Source organism: Oryzias melastigma, linkage group LG9 (assembly GCF_002922805.2).
Source record: "Oryzias melastigma strain HK-1 linkage group LG9, ASM292280v2, whole genome shotgun sequence".
In the NCBI taxonomy this organism is placed as follows: Eukaryota; Metazoa; Chordata; class Actinopteri; order Beloniformes; family Adrianichthyidae; genus Oryzias; species Oryzias melastigma.
In genome coordinates, this window is record NC_050520.1 from 19,244,569 (window position 1) to 19,261,887 (window position 17,319).

Below are 17,319 nucleotides of genomic sequence, written 5' to 3' on the forward strand. Positions count from 1 at the left end.
GTTAAAGTGGTACAACTGGAAACTGAGGCTCCAATTGGCAAACTTGAGTTTTTGGATCTAAATGATGGAGTAGTAAGCTTAATGAGGGTTTTTTTTCCCGTATGTGAAGTCCATAGGTGTCTCATGGCCAGTAGAAGAAGCCTACAGTCGCCTTACCAGTCGCCAGCCTGAACGTTTCTGGACATCTGGACAGTGGATGACTGAGAGAAGGGGAGGATCTGATGTGGGTGAGTACTGCTACATTAGTTTGCTATGAACTAAAACCCCCTTTGTTCTTCAGATGAACTGTTTAATAGAGCAGTGACCTACAGAAAAAGCTCTAAAATGTTTCTAGATATCAGAAATGAAATGATTGGAGGGAGGTTGCATATAAATATTTATTTGTTAGTGTTTATTAAGGTTGTTGCAGCTGCTACACTTCATTATTTATTTCCTTCTCTCCTCAGCTAGTGGCACAGAGACTGTAGCTATTCCTCAAACAGATGGCTCATACAAACTACACGGCTTCAAGTGGTTCACCTCTGCCACAGACGCAGACATGACTCTGACTCTAGCTAGAGCTCAAGACCCAACTGGAGCAACCACGCCAGTACTCGCTCGTTTTGGCTCTCTGGATCATACTTTCATTACCATAATAGAATAATTTGTTGAGTGAATGATTGTCTGTCTTTGTTCTGCAGGGTAGCAAAGGTTTGTCTCTGTTTTATGCAGAGGTGAGTCGAGACAAGGATGGGCTGCTGCAGGGCATTGAAGTTCAAAGACTGAAGGATAAGCTGGGAACGAGGCAGATGCCCACTGCCGAGTTGCTCCTTGATGGCCTCCCTGCTTATAGGGTCAGTTTCTTGCAGACAAGTTAAAAAAAAAACACTTGAGGAACTTTTTTTCTGGTTTTTGCATACATGACAGTGGTTCATCAAAGCCAAATTTAGCTGACTTTGTTTATACCCACGAGTTCTGCTGTGTATTTATCATCATAGCATTCAGGTCACAAGCAAGAACAGATTTAGAGATCTTCCTCTATTGGTTTAGTTTGTGCTTCATATTTGTTCAAATCTATTTGAAAATATTTTTTCTTAAATCAACTCATAAATCACTCAGTAAAGTCTAGTGCAATACACATTGCAGTATGTTTAAAACACATTATTTTTGTTTATTAATAATTAATATTATAACTGAATCCATGACTAAGTAATTGTTTTAATAATAGCAACAGAACAGTAAAAAAGTAATGTAAAATATAAATAGTAATAAAATATCTTCATTTGACCACAGAAAAACTGAACATCATCAAAGATTATTTGAAAACTTTAAACCATTCCAGATTTTCTGGTTTAATTTATGCTTTTATTTTGAAATGCAATACTTGTTGACATATTTTCTTTGCATTTAAACCTTTGAAATAAAGCTTTACAAACTGATCTGTGATTAAAAACGAAATCTGACAATATTTGTACATTTCTATCTCCATCATCAGCTCTCAGAAGAGGGGAGAGGCGTGGCTTCCATAGCTAACATGCTAACCATAACCAGGATCCACAACAGCATCTCAGCTGCAGCTGCAATGAGAAGGCAAAACTCTCCTTATATACTTTGTCCTGAACTGACCTCACGACCTTGCATTTTTAACAAAGCTGGGATGTGTTTTCAGGGTGGTCCAGTTAGCTCGTGACTTTGCCGCTCGCCGCACAGCCTTTGGAAAGCTCCTTAAAGACCACCCACTGCATATGCAGACTCTTTCAAGGATGGAGGTTAGCAAGCACAAGCCTGTCCACACACCTTCCTCCTCATCACTTCTCAGCCCACGTTTGCATGTGACTTGAACAGGTGGAGACCCGAGCGGCTTTTCTTTTAGTGATGGATGTTTGTCGTCTGCTGGGTCGAGAAGAGACCGGCCTGGCTAGCCAGCAAGATGCTCACCTGCTACGCTTGCTTACGCCGGTGGTCAAACTTTATACTGGAAAGCAGGTGTGTAGCTTACGCAGAAGTGAGTCACCAGCTGTTTGTTGCTTTTATTGATTCAGTGTTGTGCTCTCCTCAGGCAGTGGCTGTTGTGTCAGAGGGTTTGGAAAGCTTTGGAGGACAAGGATACATTGAGGATACAGGGCTGCCTACGATTCTTCGTGATGCACAGGTGAGGTTGGTACACAAATCCATCCGTCCTTTCCTATACCTCTGACTCACATTCCTTTATCCTTCAGGTGTTGAGTATTTGGGAAGGTACAACTAATGTTTTGTCCCTGGATGTGCTGCGCTGTGTGGCTCGAAGCTCAGGCCTGGTTCTTCATGCCTACTTTTCTCACGTCAAGGTACGACATGGAGTTTCCTGACAAGCAAGTTCAGTGACAAATTTGTGGTCAAGCTAAACAAGAAAATGAAAAGTATTTGTTTGCTTTTTTTTTTGTAGTCACTGCTTTCAGGCGCCAGTAGTTTTTCTTCCCTTGCACCCGCTGTTAAAGCAGTTGACAGCGCTTTGTCAGAACTGGAAGCGTTTATTCAAGATGCAGCAACCAGAAAACCCATCTACCTGGAACAAGCAGCCAGAGACTTGGCATACAGCCTGGCTCGCATTTATGCAGGTGAGACAATTTACAGTAAAAAGGAACAACCTACCAGGAAGTTAATCAAATCAATCTGAGGTCATCCATGTGGTAGTAACATTTTACTGGGTTAACCGAAATTAAAAGGGCAAAATTGTTTAATGTATTTTACTAGGTGCCCTTCTAATTGATCATGCTTGTTGGAAAGGAGCTTCTCACCTCGACATCTATGCTGCTCTGAGGTAAAACACAAACAATCATTATTTATATCAAACTTTGTATTCATCGTCTTTGTGCTCCTTTCATCAGGTGGTGTGAGCAGGACTTGTGTGTTGTTGCAACTAAGCAGAGGACAGGCTGCTATGACTCCAGCACAGCTTCACTTGATGCTGCGTTGGTCTATGAGCAGCCAATTTAAGCCTGAACGACCACTGAATATCAGTTATCATCTTGTTCCTTAATCCTAATCTCTAGTATAACGTAGTGACACTCAGTGTTGCTGTATTTGACATTTATTTTTGTTTTTTTAAAGACAAAGAGGCAAAAACACAAAAATGATCAAGTGTCCCAAGTTAAACATTCTTTTTTTTTATTTAATATAAAATATAGATGTTTGTGGATGAAATGTCTTCAATATATAAAAACTAAGTGGATATTTTACAGAGAGTTAGACGTAAATTGAGAAATAAAAAGCCAAGACGTTTCACAATCATCAATATCACAGTAAATAAAACACAGGAGGAATGAAACACAGAAGTATCTGCACATTATTTAGAGACACATTGGCCAGTGGTGGTGTCAGCTGTCTATGACACTGAGGAAAAAAAGGAGAAAAGCAAACTTAATGTTTGAATTCCACACTTCCACGTTTTTTTTTCTTTTTAATTACTGTACAGAAAGTTTTTACAAAATTTCCCTCCCCTTTGTTTTATATAATTATGTGATAAAAGCAAATCTTTCAAACTTATGAAATTGACTTTTTAATACTGTACATTTTAAAAAATATTCAATAAAATAAGCATCTAATTCACAACCAAGTGTTTGTTTATTTTTCTCTATGTGTCTTTATACTCTTATTTATGAAGTTAAAGATTAAAGGTAAGTACTGTGTAATACCACGAATGTTACTGTAATATAATTGATTTATTTAAATTATGAATGTATTTACTTTTTATTTGATAGTGCTCCAGACTTATAACAAACATGTTTTAACATGCAAGATTAAAACTGGCATTGCATTTCATAATTTAAATGACCTCTTGTTTTTGTTTTGTTTTTTAAGATGTGCACTTTATTAGCGAGGCCTGTTGCATTAACTAAAACAAATATCAATCAATACTTACACAATAGAAAACAAGTTTCCTATTTCTCTATAAATAATTTTATGAAAACACGTTCGGCTTACGTCGCGTTGCCTTCACTTGTCTTTACGCAAACCCGGGAAATTTCCTGCTGAATATTTTTTGCTGAATTGTTGTTCCTCTGCTATTTTTGATAGCCCAAGAGTATTTGGACAGTAGTACCCACCGTGTGCCCTCGATGTGTGGCAAATTTTAAATCCTTCTTATCTTTTCTTAACTCCTTACAATGTGGAAAATGTCAATTCCAAGTTTACGGTGAAGTTCTTGAACACAGCACGCGAACGATTGGGTGAAGTTACAGACGGAGTCGCTCGGTCACTCGACCTGTTTGCTTTTTCCTGGCGTTGAAATTCACCAACAGCGCAGCAGACGGGGAGGAACTCCTTCATATATGTGTGTTTTTCGTCCAGTCTGTCAGTCAAATTACTTCTGTCGAAGTAGCGGTAACGCAGCAGCACCATGGACGAGGCACCTGGATAAGACGAACCATGGCTTTTAAACAGTTCCTGTGGCTGCTGCTGTTTGGTGGACAGTGGGCGATCACAAGTTCCCAGCTCCAGAACCAAAGTGAATTCAAGTCAGCTGGACTGTCCTCGAATCTAACCTTTGTGAAGATGGCCGCAAAGACTGTGGAGGTTAGTGAGACTGATAAACAAGTGAGGAATTATTGGCACATCTGGTTTCTGTTGAGTTCTCACCTGGTTATCGGCTGATAAAAGCTTTGATCGTGTTTGGAGTTTGACAGATTTTCCTTTTAATGTGCTGCCACAACACAATATGGTTTATTACCATTTTATAATTTGTTATGTACTGACACATAAATCTGTTTGAGCTTTTTAGCTGATTTCCCAATAAAATGTGAATTTTCAGGCAAATACTTATATTTACTCACTCATTTATTTTAAACATAGACTTAAACAATAACATCTCAATGTGTGTTTTCATGTGGATAAATAAGTATATCGGTGAACTTGTGCCTATTAACTTGTTGAAGTCATATAAATAAGTGCGTGAAAATCAGTATTTGTGTGTTTGCAGTGCGATCTGGTGATGAACCACACGTCTGCAGACCGCTGCAACTTTGTGAAGAACACGCCAGACTGTGACATGGAAGATGGATTCATCAACTACCTCAGGATTGTATTCTGCCTGCTGCCTCCCGACCTCACGCCGTTCACCATCACCCTCTGTGTAAGACGGGCTTTGTCAGACGGGACACCTGCAGTTATAGGAAAAGGTCATTTTTATGTCAAATGAAGTAAAACTGTTATTTAAACTTTTGCTTAATGCCCAACTTTCACAATGATGACCCTAACTTCCTCATATCTTGCTTTACTTCATTTGACAGTGAATATTTGAGTCTCCTTGAAATAAATTCTAGGAGATAACCTATGCCTTTAGATTACCACACTTAAAATATGGCCTTGTTTGTCAAATACACAACCTACCTTGTGTTTGTGCAGCACTTTGTTTGAACACGTCAGACTCAGAAATCTCTTTTGTGCGTCTTACTCTGTGTCTCTGTCATATTATTTTCCCCTCTGCTCTTCCACAGAGTATATGGCTGCTTTTCTTGTTTATGATTCTTGGACTGACCGCATCTAAGTTGTAAGTATTCCCCCATTGTAAACCAGGCCTCCTCCACACGCCTATTGATTCAGACACAGAAAGTGCTCCATGTGCTCACATACACACGGCCGTACTCTGAGCTTAACAGTCACATGAAGTCATATGATGGTGAAGAATTTCATTTGTTGGATTTCCATAAAGGAAGCAGTTTGCTTTCAGCCACCCAGCCCCCTCCTTTGGAAAGTAGCATTGTAGCTTGATAATAAAAGAAGATTTATATTTTCTAACTTTTTTTTTTTCTAAGTTTCTGTCCCAATCTGTCGGCCATCTCCTCCAGCCTTCACCTCACTCACAATGTTGCTGTATCCTTTTTACGCGTGCCCTCCTCCCAGCTTATCTCATTTAGGTTTCTTCATGAGTTTGTTTTCTTTAACTGCGTCCTGCACTGAGGGTGTGACGTTTCTGGCTTTGGGTAATGGAGCTCCTGACATCTTCAGCGCCATGGCAGCGTTCTCTCATCCGCACACCGCCGGGCTGGCTGTCGGAGCTTTGTTTGGTGTGCACACGCTCATAAATTTACTGCAAAAAAATGAAATAAAAAGTAAAAAAAAAGAAGGCATTAATTTTCTGCGTTTGTTTCTAGGAGCTGGTATATTTGTTACCACAGTAGTTGCTGGCAGCGTGTCTCTTTTTAAGCCTTTTGCTGTGGCGTCTCGACCGTTTCTGCGTGACGTCATCTTCTACATGGTTGCAGTGTTCTGGACTTTCCTCATGCTGTACAGAGGAACCACCACGCTGGGAGAAACCCTAGGTAGATCCTTTCTTGGGAAGCTTTTGGTGTTTCACAGTTCATCTGTAATAACAGAACACAAGAGAAGCCTAGTAGAATTGGTCAATAGACATTCCTCTGTGTGACCTGTCAGCACTTTAGAATCTCTCCCTATCTTGTTTGCTGCATTCCAGCTATCTGGCTTTTTAAAGACCCATGCAAAGATTTCTGTTAACTCTGAAGTTGCAACACATGTAAAATAAGTTGTTTTTGTTTTAAATATCGTGCAACTTTGTGTTGCAAAATTATCTTGGAATTGTACCTTTAGACCACATTTATTGTGAACTTGTGCATCAAACCAAATTATTACAAATAAAAAGGAAAACAAAAATGATGATAGGAGTCTTTTGAAGCCTGGCCTGATTTCTCTCCCTCTCTCCAGGTTACCTCAGCCTCTACGCGCTGTATGTCCTGACCGTTATCATCAGTGCGTACATCTACAAACGACAAAGAAACTCTGAAAATACCAGCAACCAAAACGGTCCACATATTCCAGGTCAGACAAAAAAACTTCAGCTTTAATTGTTGGCTATCATTTGTTTACCTGTTTGTTTACACTTTCTCGATCCAGAGTTTCCGTCATCAGATTCATCAGACGATGACCTTCCAGACCTCACTGGTGGAAATATCCAGCAAGAATATGGTAGGAATGCATTTATACAGAAATGATATCTGCACACATACATACCACCCTCTTTTGTGTGTTCAAATGAGTAAAAATTCAATTTCACAGCCAAGTTTGACTCACAATTTGACTTTTATTCATCTTGTAACAACAGAGTTTACTGATTGTGGAACTGAGGTACAAAAAAGGAAATGTTTTTTTTTTTTTTTGAAGAAAGAAGTGCTTCCCTCTCTGATGAGCATTATGTATCCATGGGGGTCTCATTTTTATTTATAAGGATTTTCTGCCGTGCCAGAAAAGCCATCATTCTGCATGACTGCTGCTCATTTCTGCAATGAGTACTAATCGCTGTGGAATAGGTGACTGCTTTGAAATGTACACATTTTTTTCTGTTAAATTGTAAAACTATAATTTGGAGAATCATCTTATAGTTGGGAATTCCTGGTTTAAATTTGACGAGGCGTGGCAGTTTGGTTGTCTTTCGGGAGGGCGTTGTGGTACATACCGCCTTCCAGTTCACCTGTTCAGGTAGATCTATTGCTTTGACAGTTGGCTTTAAGCTCCACCAGGCCTCCGGGACTCTTATAAGGAAGAACGATTTGTAGAAAACAAATTCAGTGATGCATCTAATTGCTGGATTCCAACCATTGCACCGAAATTTAGGAAGCAAAAGAAAAATCTCTGTTGTTTTTACTATATAATTACTGTACCTTTTATGTATGAATTTCTGTTTTTCTGTAGTATTGGTATTTGGACCTTGAGACCATAGTAATAAATTATTCTTATATCAGACTTGCATTACTCAAAAGCACATCTTTCAAAAAAATGTTTTGATTTTTCAATTATTTATCTCCTCCTTTCATTTTTTTGTTTTTCAGAGTCCGAGTACAGACCACTTCTGCCGTACTCTGAGCCCACAAGCCGGATCCTGCTGAACTCTTTGAATCCGGTGGACAGCAGGAAGTGGAGAAGAAAATCTTGGAGATGGAGAGTCCTCAAAGTGCTGAAGGTCTCCTGCCTGAAAACAACAAACTTAGAAAATGTCCACTTTGAACCTTTGCTCACATCCTGTGGTTTTTCCTCTGCCGATCAGACGCCTTTAGAGATGCTGCTGCTGCTCTGTGTACCCGTGGTCGACCCAGACAAAGAAGACAGGAACTGGAGGCGCCCCTTAAACTGCCTTCAACTGATGATTGCACCTGTGGTGTGTGTGCTTGCCTTCCAATCGGGACAATGTAAGAACCTCGCCATGCATAACTGAAGCAGCAAGATGAGCATTTAAAGTAAAAAAATAAATGGTTATAGCTTAAATGTTTACATCTGTTTAGATGGAAGTTACATGATCCAGGAGCAGTTCCCTCTCTGGCTCCTGATTCTTCTGCTGGGATTCTTTCTGGCTGCTATCGTTTTCTGCACCACCACAAATGATCATCCTCCCAAATATCATGCAGTAGGTCTTTATGTCAATTAAATTAAAAAAAAAATGCTTGAAGCGTCTATAGGATCAACATCAATTTTATTTTTTATTTTTTGTAATCAAAATTGTTTAAATTTTCCTCATTTATTTCTTGTGAAGTCTAAGTGTTTTATTGTTAAAAATTGGCGTAAGACCTCCAACTTTGAACAGTCCTTCAATGTGCACGAAAATTTCTCTAATTAATATGAAATTTCTGGTACAACTAAGTGCGTGCATCCTTTTAGTTTTTTGGATTTGAACATGTTTACAGAAGATTATGGTTTTTATGCACAGAAGGAAATAAAGGGTTTTTATTCAGCCAAAAAACTGCAAGATTAAAGTCAGACTTTCAACTTTTTTTAGAATTCTGACTTAAATCCTAAAAAGAAAATATATAACGTATTCTCCTAATTACCCTCATCTTTGCATTTAAAATAAATATTTTTATTTTTTACTTTTGAGAATTTTAGCAATGTGTAATGCAAAAAATGAATGGCAGCATAGCAGCTGACTTTCATACAGCGCTCCAACTTGGAGGGGAGGAGTAACACACAGAAGTAAAAGGAAAGGGTCTGTTGTAGAACTTTATACTTGTGTGCGGTGAATGCAAATGGGGCAGTACCACTACCTTATCATTTGAAGCCCCCGCTAAACACTAGGTTTTAAGTCTGCCCTCAGCTGCATGAATGCATGTCTCCACACTGCCAAAGTCCAAGTATGTTTTGTTCCTGTGAGTCTTTTCCTCGTGTTTTCTCTGCAGCTCTTTGCTCTCCTGGGCTTTGTTGTGAGTGCAGTCGTGATCAGTGCTGCAGCCTCGGAGGTGGTCAGCCTTCTGCACATGCTCGGAGTGGTGCTGAGCCTCAGTAACACTGTACTGGGGTTGACTCTTCTGGCCTGGGGCAACAGCATTGGAGGTAAAGCTATTGTTTGATGTTTCAGAGACGTAAATAACTTTTGTTTTTTTAATGATTTATAACTCAATTTTTGTCTTCCAGACTGTTTTTCTGACATCACAATAGCCCAGCAGGGCTACCCACGGATGGCCATATCTGCTTGCTTTGGAGGCATTATTTTCAGTATCCTTTATTTCAAATTAGACTAGAAACACTGATGTGCATATATGTGTCCTTAACCCGATTTCCTTCAGACATGCTAATAGGAGTGGGTTTGGGGTGCCTTGTGCAGATGGTTAAAACAGATTCCGATGTGCAGGTAATCCAAATCTGACTAAAACAAGCCTAATTCCAAATGCATACAGATAATATATTTGTTTCTCCTCCTTCACAGTTTGAGTCAGAGGGGTTGTTGACATGGATCCTGGCTGGATCTCTGGGCTTATCCTTGGTTCTGTCTTTCATCATCGTTCCTTTGAGCCAGTTCCACTTGGGTCGAACGTATGGGATCTTCCTCCTCGTGTTCTACGCCATCTTCCTCACAATAGCACTTTTTACAGAGTTTGGAACGATCCATACCTGACCTACGGTGAACAGATGCATCACTTTGTGAAGGACGGTCCTGCTTTTCTTATTTGTCCAGCATTTTAATATACAGACTCCTGTTTTTAGTCACATGAATTTGACTCTGAAGAGTCGTACTTTTGCTTGTGCTAATCAGTGGGACACTGGGGCAAAGGCTGCAGACAGTTCAGTATGCTCAACAAAATACAATACTCCTACGGCGGCCCCCTTCAGGGGTCACCAGATCGACCTAGACATGTGATCTGGTTTCAGTTTTATGGTGGTTTCCTCACCTGACCACATCCTCTGCATTTCCTCCAGACAGAGCGACACTGCAAAGCGCCCCCATGTGGTTGCAGTAACCTACAGCACTTGGTAATCTCAGATGAAAGGACTACCCAACCCTGCTGAGCTTCTGATATAAACTGTATTTGTTGCACTATTGAAGCAGGAATCAGTAGTATTTTTAGTTTCCAGAAAAATTCTGTGTTTTGTCAGTAAAACCAAGCAGCCAGTATAGATTTCTGCTCAGGGAAGGTTGAAACAAATGTGCCTTTTTTCTGTTTTGTCTTACTGTAACTGTGACTTATGTTCAGTCAACAAAGAAAAGTGTTTCATTAGTTTATTAATTTATAAAAATGTTCTATAAATCAAATGTTAATAACTGTAATAATTTGGAGGACATAAAGACGTTTTTGTTTATAAAATGTTTTACGCAAGTCTCTACGTATAAATTACTGTAATGTAAATCATTGTAATAAAACAACATTTTTCATTTAAATAGTTTATTATAATCCCTCATACTCTCAAATACATTTAAGAATGAGTAGTTATATAAAATACTTTTGAGTCTGCTAAGACAATTAAAAGAAACTTTACACCATAACTGTGGTTTGAGCTAAAAGAAGTAAACATGTTTTAGTCTTTTCTTTAAGTAAAAAAAAAGCTTTCTATTTGTGTTAATGCTGATCAGATGTGCCGCTAAACTAAGGCATCAGGTAAAATTACTAAATTATTTACAATAGGGCACAATTGATGTGGTAGTACAAGCTTTCTGCCAACATTTTTAAAGGCCAACATCCGACTCCAGCATCAGCCGCCATCAACTCGTCGTCCAAAAGGCCCCAGATTTGTTCCTTCTATGAAGGAGGAGTTAAGTGTGGGGTCACTGGAAGTGCTGTCGTTTTCCTGTGCTTTAGTTAATACTGTGGTGTCTAGTCTGTGTGCTCTCAGAGGCAGGACTGTCGGGATCTGGATCCAGGATCTGGTCTTGCTGGGAGAGATTTTCCCTTGAATATTCTGCATACCACTCCTGCTGAAACACAAAGTGAAGCAGGGTAAGAAAACAGTCTAACAGGGTAAAGGAAACAAAAAAAAAAGATGTAATGTTTCTCACCTGAATCTCCTCTTCATACATTTTCATGCTGAGATCACTTTTAGTCCTGGAGCGGCGACCTTGGTACACGAGAGACGAGTGCTGCGTACAAAAACACACACGACTAGTTAACCGTGAGTCATAGGAAAAGCTAGGAGAGTTTTCGGCATTTCCGTACCCCGCTCTTGTCCATGGCTTGTAGGACTCCTGTCAGAGAGCTGAGGGAGGATGGCGTCAGGCAGGTCTGCCTGTAGAGCTCAAGCGTGGTCAGAGCCTCATCCCGGCTCACCTCTACTTCAAACACGATCCCGTTTTCATCTAAAGCATAGTCAACCATACTCAATTAAGTTCAAGATCGAAATATTGCTATAATCACTATATAAAGGCTCAAACTGACCCTCTGGATTGTCCACGGGCTCACGGTTCTTTCGGCTGTAGTTCATTCGGAAAACAAAGGCATCCAAAATAAAAGCTACAATGATGGTCATCACCACCTAAAAAAACAAGAAATACACCTGCATATTTACCGGTGCAACAATTCCCACTCAGGAATTCGGGGAAGAATAAAATGAAAGATAAAGAGCTTGTTTCATTATTAACACTTTACATGCAGGAGAGCCTTTTTCCTTCATATTTCAGACATGCTTTGTATAACTGTTATGCAAAGCATGTTATACTATAACATAAAGTGCTTTTCTCTATCCTCTTTACCGTGGTTGATTATTTTACCTTGTTGAAAACATTTCCACATTTGTGTCATTTAATCAACTGAACACATTTCTCAAAGCTTGTCCTATTTTTTTTCCCATGTTAGCACAACAAATGAGAGCTTTTCGGGCCTCACCATGGTGACGATGTAAAACGTCATGAAGTACAGGCGGCTCCAGTGGCTCGTCATAGAAGTCACTCCTTCCTGTGGAGCAGTGAACATGAATGTAACTCAACTGAAACACCCAGTGATGAGCAATATCTGGACTCGTCTGACCTACCATGGTAATGTACCAGTTATTAACAACAGTCAATTCAAACAGAGTCACTGAAGGAAAAAAGAAAAGAAAATGTAAAGAGTTTGGTCTGACAGACAGAACTGAACAGATGAAAAATGAATTACCAAAGCTGCGGAGAATGTTGTTGAAGTTATTCAGATAATAGTAGCCTTCTTCCAACACTGTTGTGTTGCCGTGCGTAACATTTATCTGCCTGTAGGAGTCAGCGACTGTGCTGGTGCTAAAGAGATAAAAAAACAAGTCATGGAATAACAAAAAAGAAACATTATTTATCACTAAAGTTGTGGCAAAATCTAGAAATATAAAAAAGTAACTGAAGCTCATGATTGCGTGGCTCACTTGCAGCAGTTTGGGTAAACAACTCCGGCGAAGAACTCCATTCCCACAATGGCAAAGGAGTAGTAGAAGATGATCAGCGTCAGTCCCAGACTCGCCATCCTGGGGAAAAGCTCAAACATGGTGTCCAACACATTACGATACCTCTGCTTGATCTTAAACAACCTGTGAAGAAAACAGATGGAAGAATTCAAATGGAACCTGTGTGCTGCATAAATACAAGTCCTTGAAGAGTAGCATACCGGAGCAGCTGGAACGGCCGGAGAACCACAATGAAATAAAAAGGCTCTCTATTGAACGCCAGAGCGATCAGACCCAAGAAGGCGAAGACCGTCACTGAGAAGTCAAACCTGAACAGAAGAACAAAATATTTTACTTTACCAACAGAGAAAACAAACTTAAAAAAATATTTAAGTGAAAGCACAAAAACTGTGTATAGAAAAAGAGAAAAAAATGAAAAAAAAATTAATTTAATGAAGCATTACTTACAGATTCCAGCCAGAGCTGAAATAAGTCATGGGTCCCAAACCTGCAATTTTCAGTAACACTTCTACTCCATAAACTAAAGTGAAAGGACAAAGAGAAGGGATTAGTGTCAGCTGTAAAACTACATAAAAACTATTTTAATTGGGAAGTCATATCCATGAGACCCACACAATGTTAAATTTAATATTTCGATTATGTAGACACGGTGTAAAGACAAATAAAGTAGAGTTTTACTCACTGGTCAGGAAAACAATGTAACTCCAGGGAACAAATTTAGACCAGGAGTAACCGCCTACAGGAGGAGAAGGAGGTAAGAGATCCGTCCACTATAGTGAGATTCTTTTGTTTCTGAGATCTTACTATTCAGTGTGTATGTCTCCACCAGGATCCACACACCGTTGATGGCCACCACCACATCTGCAAAACCAATGAGAGATCAGCAGGTCTGAAGCCAATGCTTCAACTTGGAACATTTTCAGACATTTTGCTTACACATGGCATACTGGAAGGCTTTTGACTTCACAAGCAAGTTGATCCCTGTTGGAGAGGAAACACGAATAATAAAAAACTGTTTTGATCAGTGGAAAAAAAAAATCCTAAAATAGAAGACTTGCCTTTAAAAATGAGGAAGGCTGTATGAGGAAGATCATCAAACCAGTGCTCTCCACTCCGTCGTGCCTGATTATGACAAACATATTTATAAAGAATATATATGATAACAACAAGCTGAATGGAAAACATTTACCTTCCATTTAAGACCAATGACCTCATAGAATTTGTAGAAGTCCTGGAGACTGAAACATAACAAAGTAACATTCAATGCAAACAAAAACACAACACCATGCAGACAGAGTTCAGTATCAGACCTGAGCATTGTGGCCCCCGAAGTGTTTAGAGCTTTGTAGGTGAGGTAGCGGTCTCTGGCAGACATTCGTGGTCTGTAATATCGCATCAGACCATCAAACTGTTTCAGAGACACCCCCATCGGCCTCTGGAGTTTTAAACAATACACTTTTAGTATTTTAGCAACACAAAACGTACACACGAAGAAGCTGACATACCTGTCGGCTAACTAGCAGCTGAAAAGCGTGATCGATGGCGGAGCGCTTGTGAAGCAGGAGAGATTTAAACTTCATCTTCTCAACATCATTAAACGTGTCAAATACCACAGCTAGGAGCTGGAGGGGGGGCACACAAGGAGGGACGTTAGCAGTGTTGCTAATCAAAAATAAAGCAAAAATGTTGTGGTTATAAACAAAGAAGACTCTGTACCAGGTTCATGATGAAATACAGCTCTATGGAGAGGTAAACGATAAAGAAAACACAAGACCAGCTGTTTTTGGAGTATGCTGGCATCATCACATCAGGGAAGCTGCATGAGAGATCAGGTCAAAGAAATACATGTTCAAACACAAGTTTGAAGCAAAACTATGTCAAGTTCTGAAATTAGGAACTATTGCCCGCACGCCATGGTGATAACTCAACTGTGCTTTTAGACTTACTTTGCTGTGGTCAGCAGCACAAAGAGGCTGACAAGGCTGTTCTCCAGCGTGTTGAAGTACTGTGGTGAGAGGACATGGTTTAGAGCAGGAAGTCCCAAAAACAACCAAAAAATGGCTTAAGAAGAAGAAGAGAAACCCAAACTTCCACCCTCGAATTTCAGCTAATGATTTTGATGCAGAGTTATGCTCACCGGGTCGGCGGTGTTTGTGGAGAAGAGGCAGAAACCTGCCAAAAGATGAAGGGTCGACATAGATTTTTAAAAAAGCATCGTTCAACATAATTTTTTTAGCATAACAACAGTTATTAGCTCTGAACTGATTCAAATTCTTACCCAAAATGGAAAAAATCACCATGAAGAAAAGCAGCAGCAGGAGAATGTCAATGAACGATGGGAGGGACTGGAAGATCTGACGCAGGTTTCTGATTGGATGAGAGACACGCAGCTGTTAGCCACTGCATCGAGACAAACATTAATACAAGATAAAACCAAATTCCAAACGCGGAACCTTAGGAATGTAAAAAGACAGTTGTTTAAGAAAAACTGCAAGAAAAATAATCTTTTTAAGAAAGTTTTCCAATAGAAAAATAATCTTAGTTTGAGAAAACGTGAAGAATTTTTATTTTTCTTATATTGACAGATTGTTTCGCTTATCTGCCAAAATCTGAGGTAAGATTTTTTTTTACTTATTTATAAGGGGCCTGTTTTAGCAGTGCAGATGCTTTAAATTTGACATACATCACATAAAAAATATTATATTTTCTGTTTCTTGTTGAAGTAAACGGAACATATATGGAATCATTTTGTAGATAACTTAAACTTTCTATGATTCTGTGAATAAATACGTGTGTCTAAATCCAGACGCACCTGCGCACTGCACCGCAGTATCTGCAGTCCACCAGGAAAATGGGCCTGAGCGCTCTGGTTATTCTCACGTGGGACGTTTGTCTTATTAGAACCACGATAGCCTCCACAAACTGCAGCAGTAGTACACACGTCTGAATAAGGAGAACAGAGAGGATGAGAAAACTGCAAACGCCAGGATGTGCAAACAGAAAATGACCTCCAACGGGGAAAGCAACATTTTGAATCTTCAATTGGCATGAACTGCTATGAGTTAAGTGCAAACGAGTATGTGGCCAACAGGCAGCCCTTACCTTGACCATGGTCCTCTTGTGCCGTATGAACGTGTGGAAGCCTAACCAACGCAGTTTCATGCATAACTCAAATGCAACCATCACCAAAGCCAGCAGCTCCAGAGTAGCATGGACCTGCAGAGATATGAAGCACATGACTGTTTTTGTATATTTTATTCCTAGCAGTGGCAATATAGAATCGCCTTGGTCTGACGTCTTTTCATAGTTTTTCACATTAGATATCCTTTAAAAAAGGCATTTTATTTTAAAATTTGCATTCATTTGGCATTAGCCTGTCATCCAGGTTTCCTGACTTAGCACTTTTTACCTGAAAAAAAGCTTTAACATTCTCATTTTATTTTTTAATTCATTTAAAAATAAACAATCTCGAATACAATAGGTGCTACTACAATGTAGGTGACAGTTCTGCAGGTAAAGTTTGACGATCAGCTTTGAGCAGAGGAAAGTAGCCGTTAGCTTACGTAGACATCCAGGCGCAGTGAAGGCACGGCGGGAGCTTCACACAGCGACAGCATCAGCAGCAGCAGGCCTGTCAGCAGCTCCATCATGTAGAACAGGTGGTTGTGAACAAACAGGTACGCTGCCAGCGCTTTGGGGTTTTGTGGATGCGTAAAAAACTTGTCGTTGTTTTCTCCCTCCTGCAAAATAAATTCACCAATCGTTCCAGCATCCACTTTTTAAGATGTTTTCCTGATCAGATCTAATCTAGGACTTACTGCAGCTGTAAACATAAACAAAAAGTGCTAGGGTTTAACTGTGTTCAAGTAATATACAGCTAAAGGAACAATAAAACCATCATGTGACTTTGTGAATGTAAATCTTTTGCAATGTGGGCACCTGCAGGTAGATGGCCGCCTCCTGGTAGTTCATCTCCCAGCTTTGCTTTAGGGTCACATTCTGGTTTCTGCTGTTCTGCGGTCCAGGAGTTGAGATCACAGTGTTGTTCACTATGTCATAATTGCCTCCTCCATCTGAAAGACAACACAAGTCAGTTTGTCTATGCAGCCATAATTATACAGCTAGGTCACACACAGACTCCAGCAGCACAGAGGATGAAATGCACCTACCAATGCAGTCTATTTCTAACTGTAAGGCGTACGAGGAAATCACGACTGGACTCTCGTTAAAGGACCCATCGTCATGGAAACTGGCTGCAGGTCCATATAAGGACTCCATTAATCAGCTTTGATTTGTCTATGTTACTTAGCTGCTGGAACACATTTAGGTCTCCGATGTCCACAGCACCACCAGCTTGGTTCTCGCGCGGCTGAGTTTTCTTCCTGCAGTCACACACATCTGGAAATTTGATGCACAGCCAGAGTCATGACCGATGTCAACAGGTAATCCTCGCAGATCCAGGCTCTTTTCTACAGTCGCAAAAATCCAAGGCGATGGAGCTGCCCAGACCAATCAACAGCGCTCTTTAAGTTCGCTGCTCCTCGGAAGTCCCGGAGAGAAACCATCCCTTCACCGAGAGCTGCTATCATCAGCAACAGAGTGTACACTATAATAGTCTATAAATGAGCTTGAACTATGAACCCACTGAGTGAGAAACAATTGTGTCTGCAGGAATGCCACAGAGTACAGACACAAGTGGAATTAAGTTTTCATGGCAGAGAGGCT

At 40.0% G+C, this 17,319-nt stretch overlaps 3 protein-coding genes across 5 annotated transcripts in view; 2 read left to right on the forward strand and 1 right to left on the reverse strand.

Moving 5' to 3' along the window:
• LOC112148844 (acyl-CoA dehydrogenase family member 11) overlaps positions 1–3,570 on the forward strand; it is a 6,047-nt gene extending 2,477 nt beyond the window's left edge. Inside the window, exons 5-15 of the mRNA XM_024276218.2 lie at positions 110–227; positions 447–589; positions 681–833; positions 1,475–1,569; positions 1,649–1,748; positions 1,825–1,965; positions 2,039–2,131; positions 2,199–2,306; positions 2,405–2,576; positions 2,713–2,779; positions 2,847–3,570. Coding sequence (XP_024131986.1) covers positions 110–227; positions 447–589; positions 681–833; positions 1,475–1,569; positions 1,649–1,748; positions 1,825–1,965; positions 2,039–2,131; positions 2,199–2,306; positions 2,405–2,576; positions 2,713–2,779; positions 2,847–2,955 — 1,299 coding nt within the window. The 3' untranslated portion in view covers positions 2,956–3,570. The remainder of the gene's footprint in view (positions 1–109; positions 228–446; positions 590–680; positions 834–1,474; positions 1,570–1,648; positions 1,749–1,824; positions 1,966–2,038; positions 2,132–2,198; positions 2,307–2,404; positions 2,577–2,712; positions 2,780–2,846) is intronic.
• Positions 3,571–4,168: 598 nt separating this feature from the next.
• slc8b1 (solute carrier family 8 member B1) lies at positions 4,169–10,615 on the forward strand. The gene is made up of 15 exons (XM_024275195.2): positions 4,169–4,533; positions 4,937–5,089; positions 5,454–5,506; positions 5,772–5,829; positions 5,918–6,023; positions 6,111–6,278; positions 6,679–6,792; positions 6,868–6,939; positions 7,800–7,930; positions 8,015–8,156; positions 8,250–8,371; positions 9,138–9,291; positions 9,373–9,453; positions 9,525–9,589; positions 9,665–10,615. The coding sequence occupies exons 1-15, from the start codon at positions 4,387–4,389 to the stop codon at positions 9,851–9,853; spliced, it is 1,755 nt and encodes a 584-aa protein (XP_024130963.1). The 5' UTR covers positions 4,169–4,386; the 3' UTR covers positions 9,854–10,615.
• tpcn1 (two pore segment channel 1) overlaps positions 10,603–17,319 on the reverse strand; it is a 9,465-nt gene continuing 2,748 nt past the window's right edge. Inside the window, exons 1-26 of one of the 3 annotated variants that reach the window (XM_024275193.1) lie at positions 16,764–17,319; positions 16,534–16,667; positions 16,158–16,334; positions 15,697–15,810; positions 15,407–15,537; positions 14,873–14,961; positions 14,732–14,766; positions 14,541–14,599; positions 14,311–14,410; positions 14,100–14,216; positions 13,905–14,029; positions 13,784–13,832; positions 13,653–13,716; positions 13,531–13,575; positions 13,399–13,455; positions 13,277–13,330; positions 13,042–13,114; positions 12,795–12,902; positions 12,556–12,717; positions 12,321–12,436; positions 12,199–12,245; positions 12,054–12,122; positions 11,607–11,703; positions 11,388–11,527; positions 11,231–11,311; positions 10,603–11,146 (exon numbers count right to left, since the gene is read on the reverse strand). In XM_024275193.1, the coding sequence (XP_024130961.1) occupies positions 11,030–11,146; positions 11,231–11,311; positions 11,388–11,527; positions 11,607–11,703; positions 12,054–12,122; positions 12,199–12,245; positions 12,321–12,436; positions 12,556–12,717; positions 12,795–12,902; positions 13,042–13,114; positions 13,277–13,330; positions 13,399–13,455; positions 13,531–13,575; positions 13,653–13,716; positions 13,784–13,832; positions 13,905–14,029; positions 14,100–14,216; positions 14,311–14,410; positions 14,541–14,599; positions 14,732–14,766; positions 14,873–14,961; positions 15,407–15,537; positions 15,697–15,810; positions 16,158–16,334; positions 16,534–16,667; positions 16,764–16,872 (2,469 nt within the window). In that variant the 5' untranslated portion in view covers positions 16,873–17,319 and the 3' untranslated portion in view covers positions 10,603–11,029. Of the gene's footprint in view, positions 11,150–11,230; positions 11,312–11,387; positions 11,528–11,606; positions 11,704–12,053; positions 12,123–12,198; positions 12,246–12,320; positions 12,437–12,555; positions 12,718–12,794; positions 12,903–13,041; positions 13,115–13,276; positions 13,331–13,398; positions 13,456–13,530; positions 13,576–13,652; positions 13,717–13,783; positions 13,833–13,904; positions 14,030–14,099; positions 14,217–14,310; positions 14,411–14,540; positions 14,600–14,731; positions 14,767–14,872; positions 14,962–15,406; positions 15,538–15,696; positions 15,811–16,157; positions 16,335–16,533; positions 16,668–16,763 lie in introns of all 3 variants that reach the window. The other 2 variants (XM_024275192.1, XM_024275194.2) reach the window with 2 other exon arrangements.

Bases quoted from the DNA above. Each gene is read 5' to 3' on its own strand.
- slc8b1 (XM_024275195.2), top strand. From the start codon at position 4,387: ATGGCTTTTAAACAGTTCCTGTGGCTGCTGCTGTTTGGTGGACAGTGG. The intron at 7,931-8,014 runs GTCTCCTGCCTG...TCTGCCGATCAG, and splicing joins GAGTCCTCAAAGTGCTGAAG to ACGCCTTTAGAGATGCTGCT. The intron at 8,372-9,137 runs GTAGGTCTTTAT...TTTTCTCTGCAG, and splicing joins ATCCTCCCAAATATCATGCA to CTCTTTGCTCTCCTGGGCTT.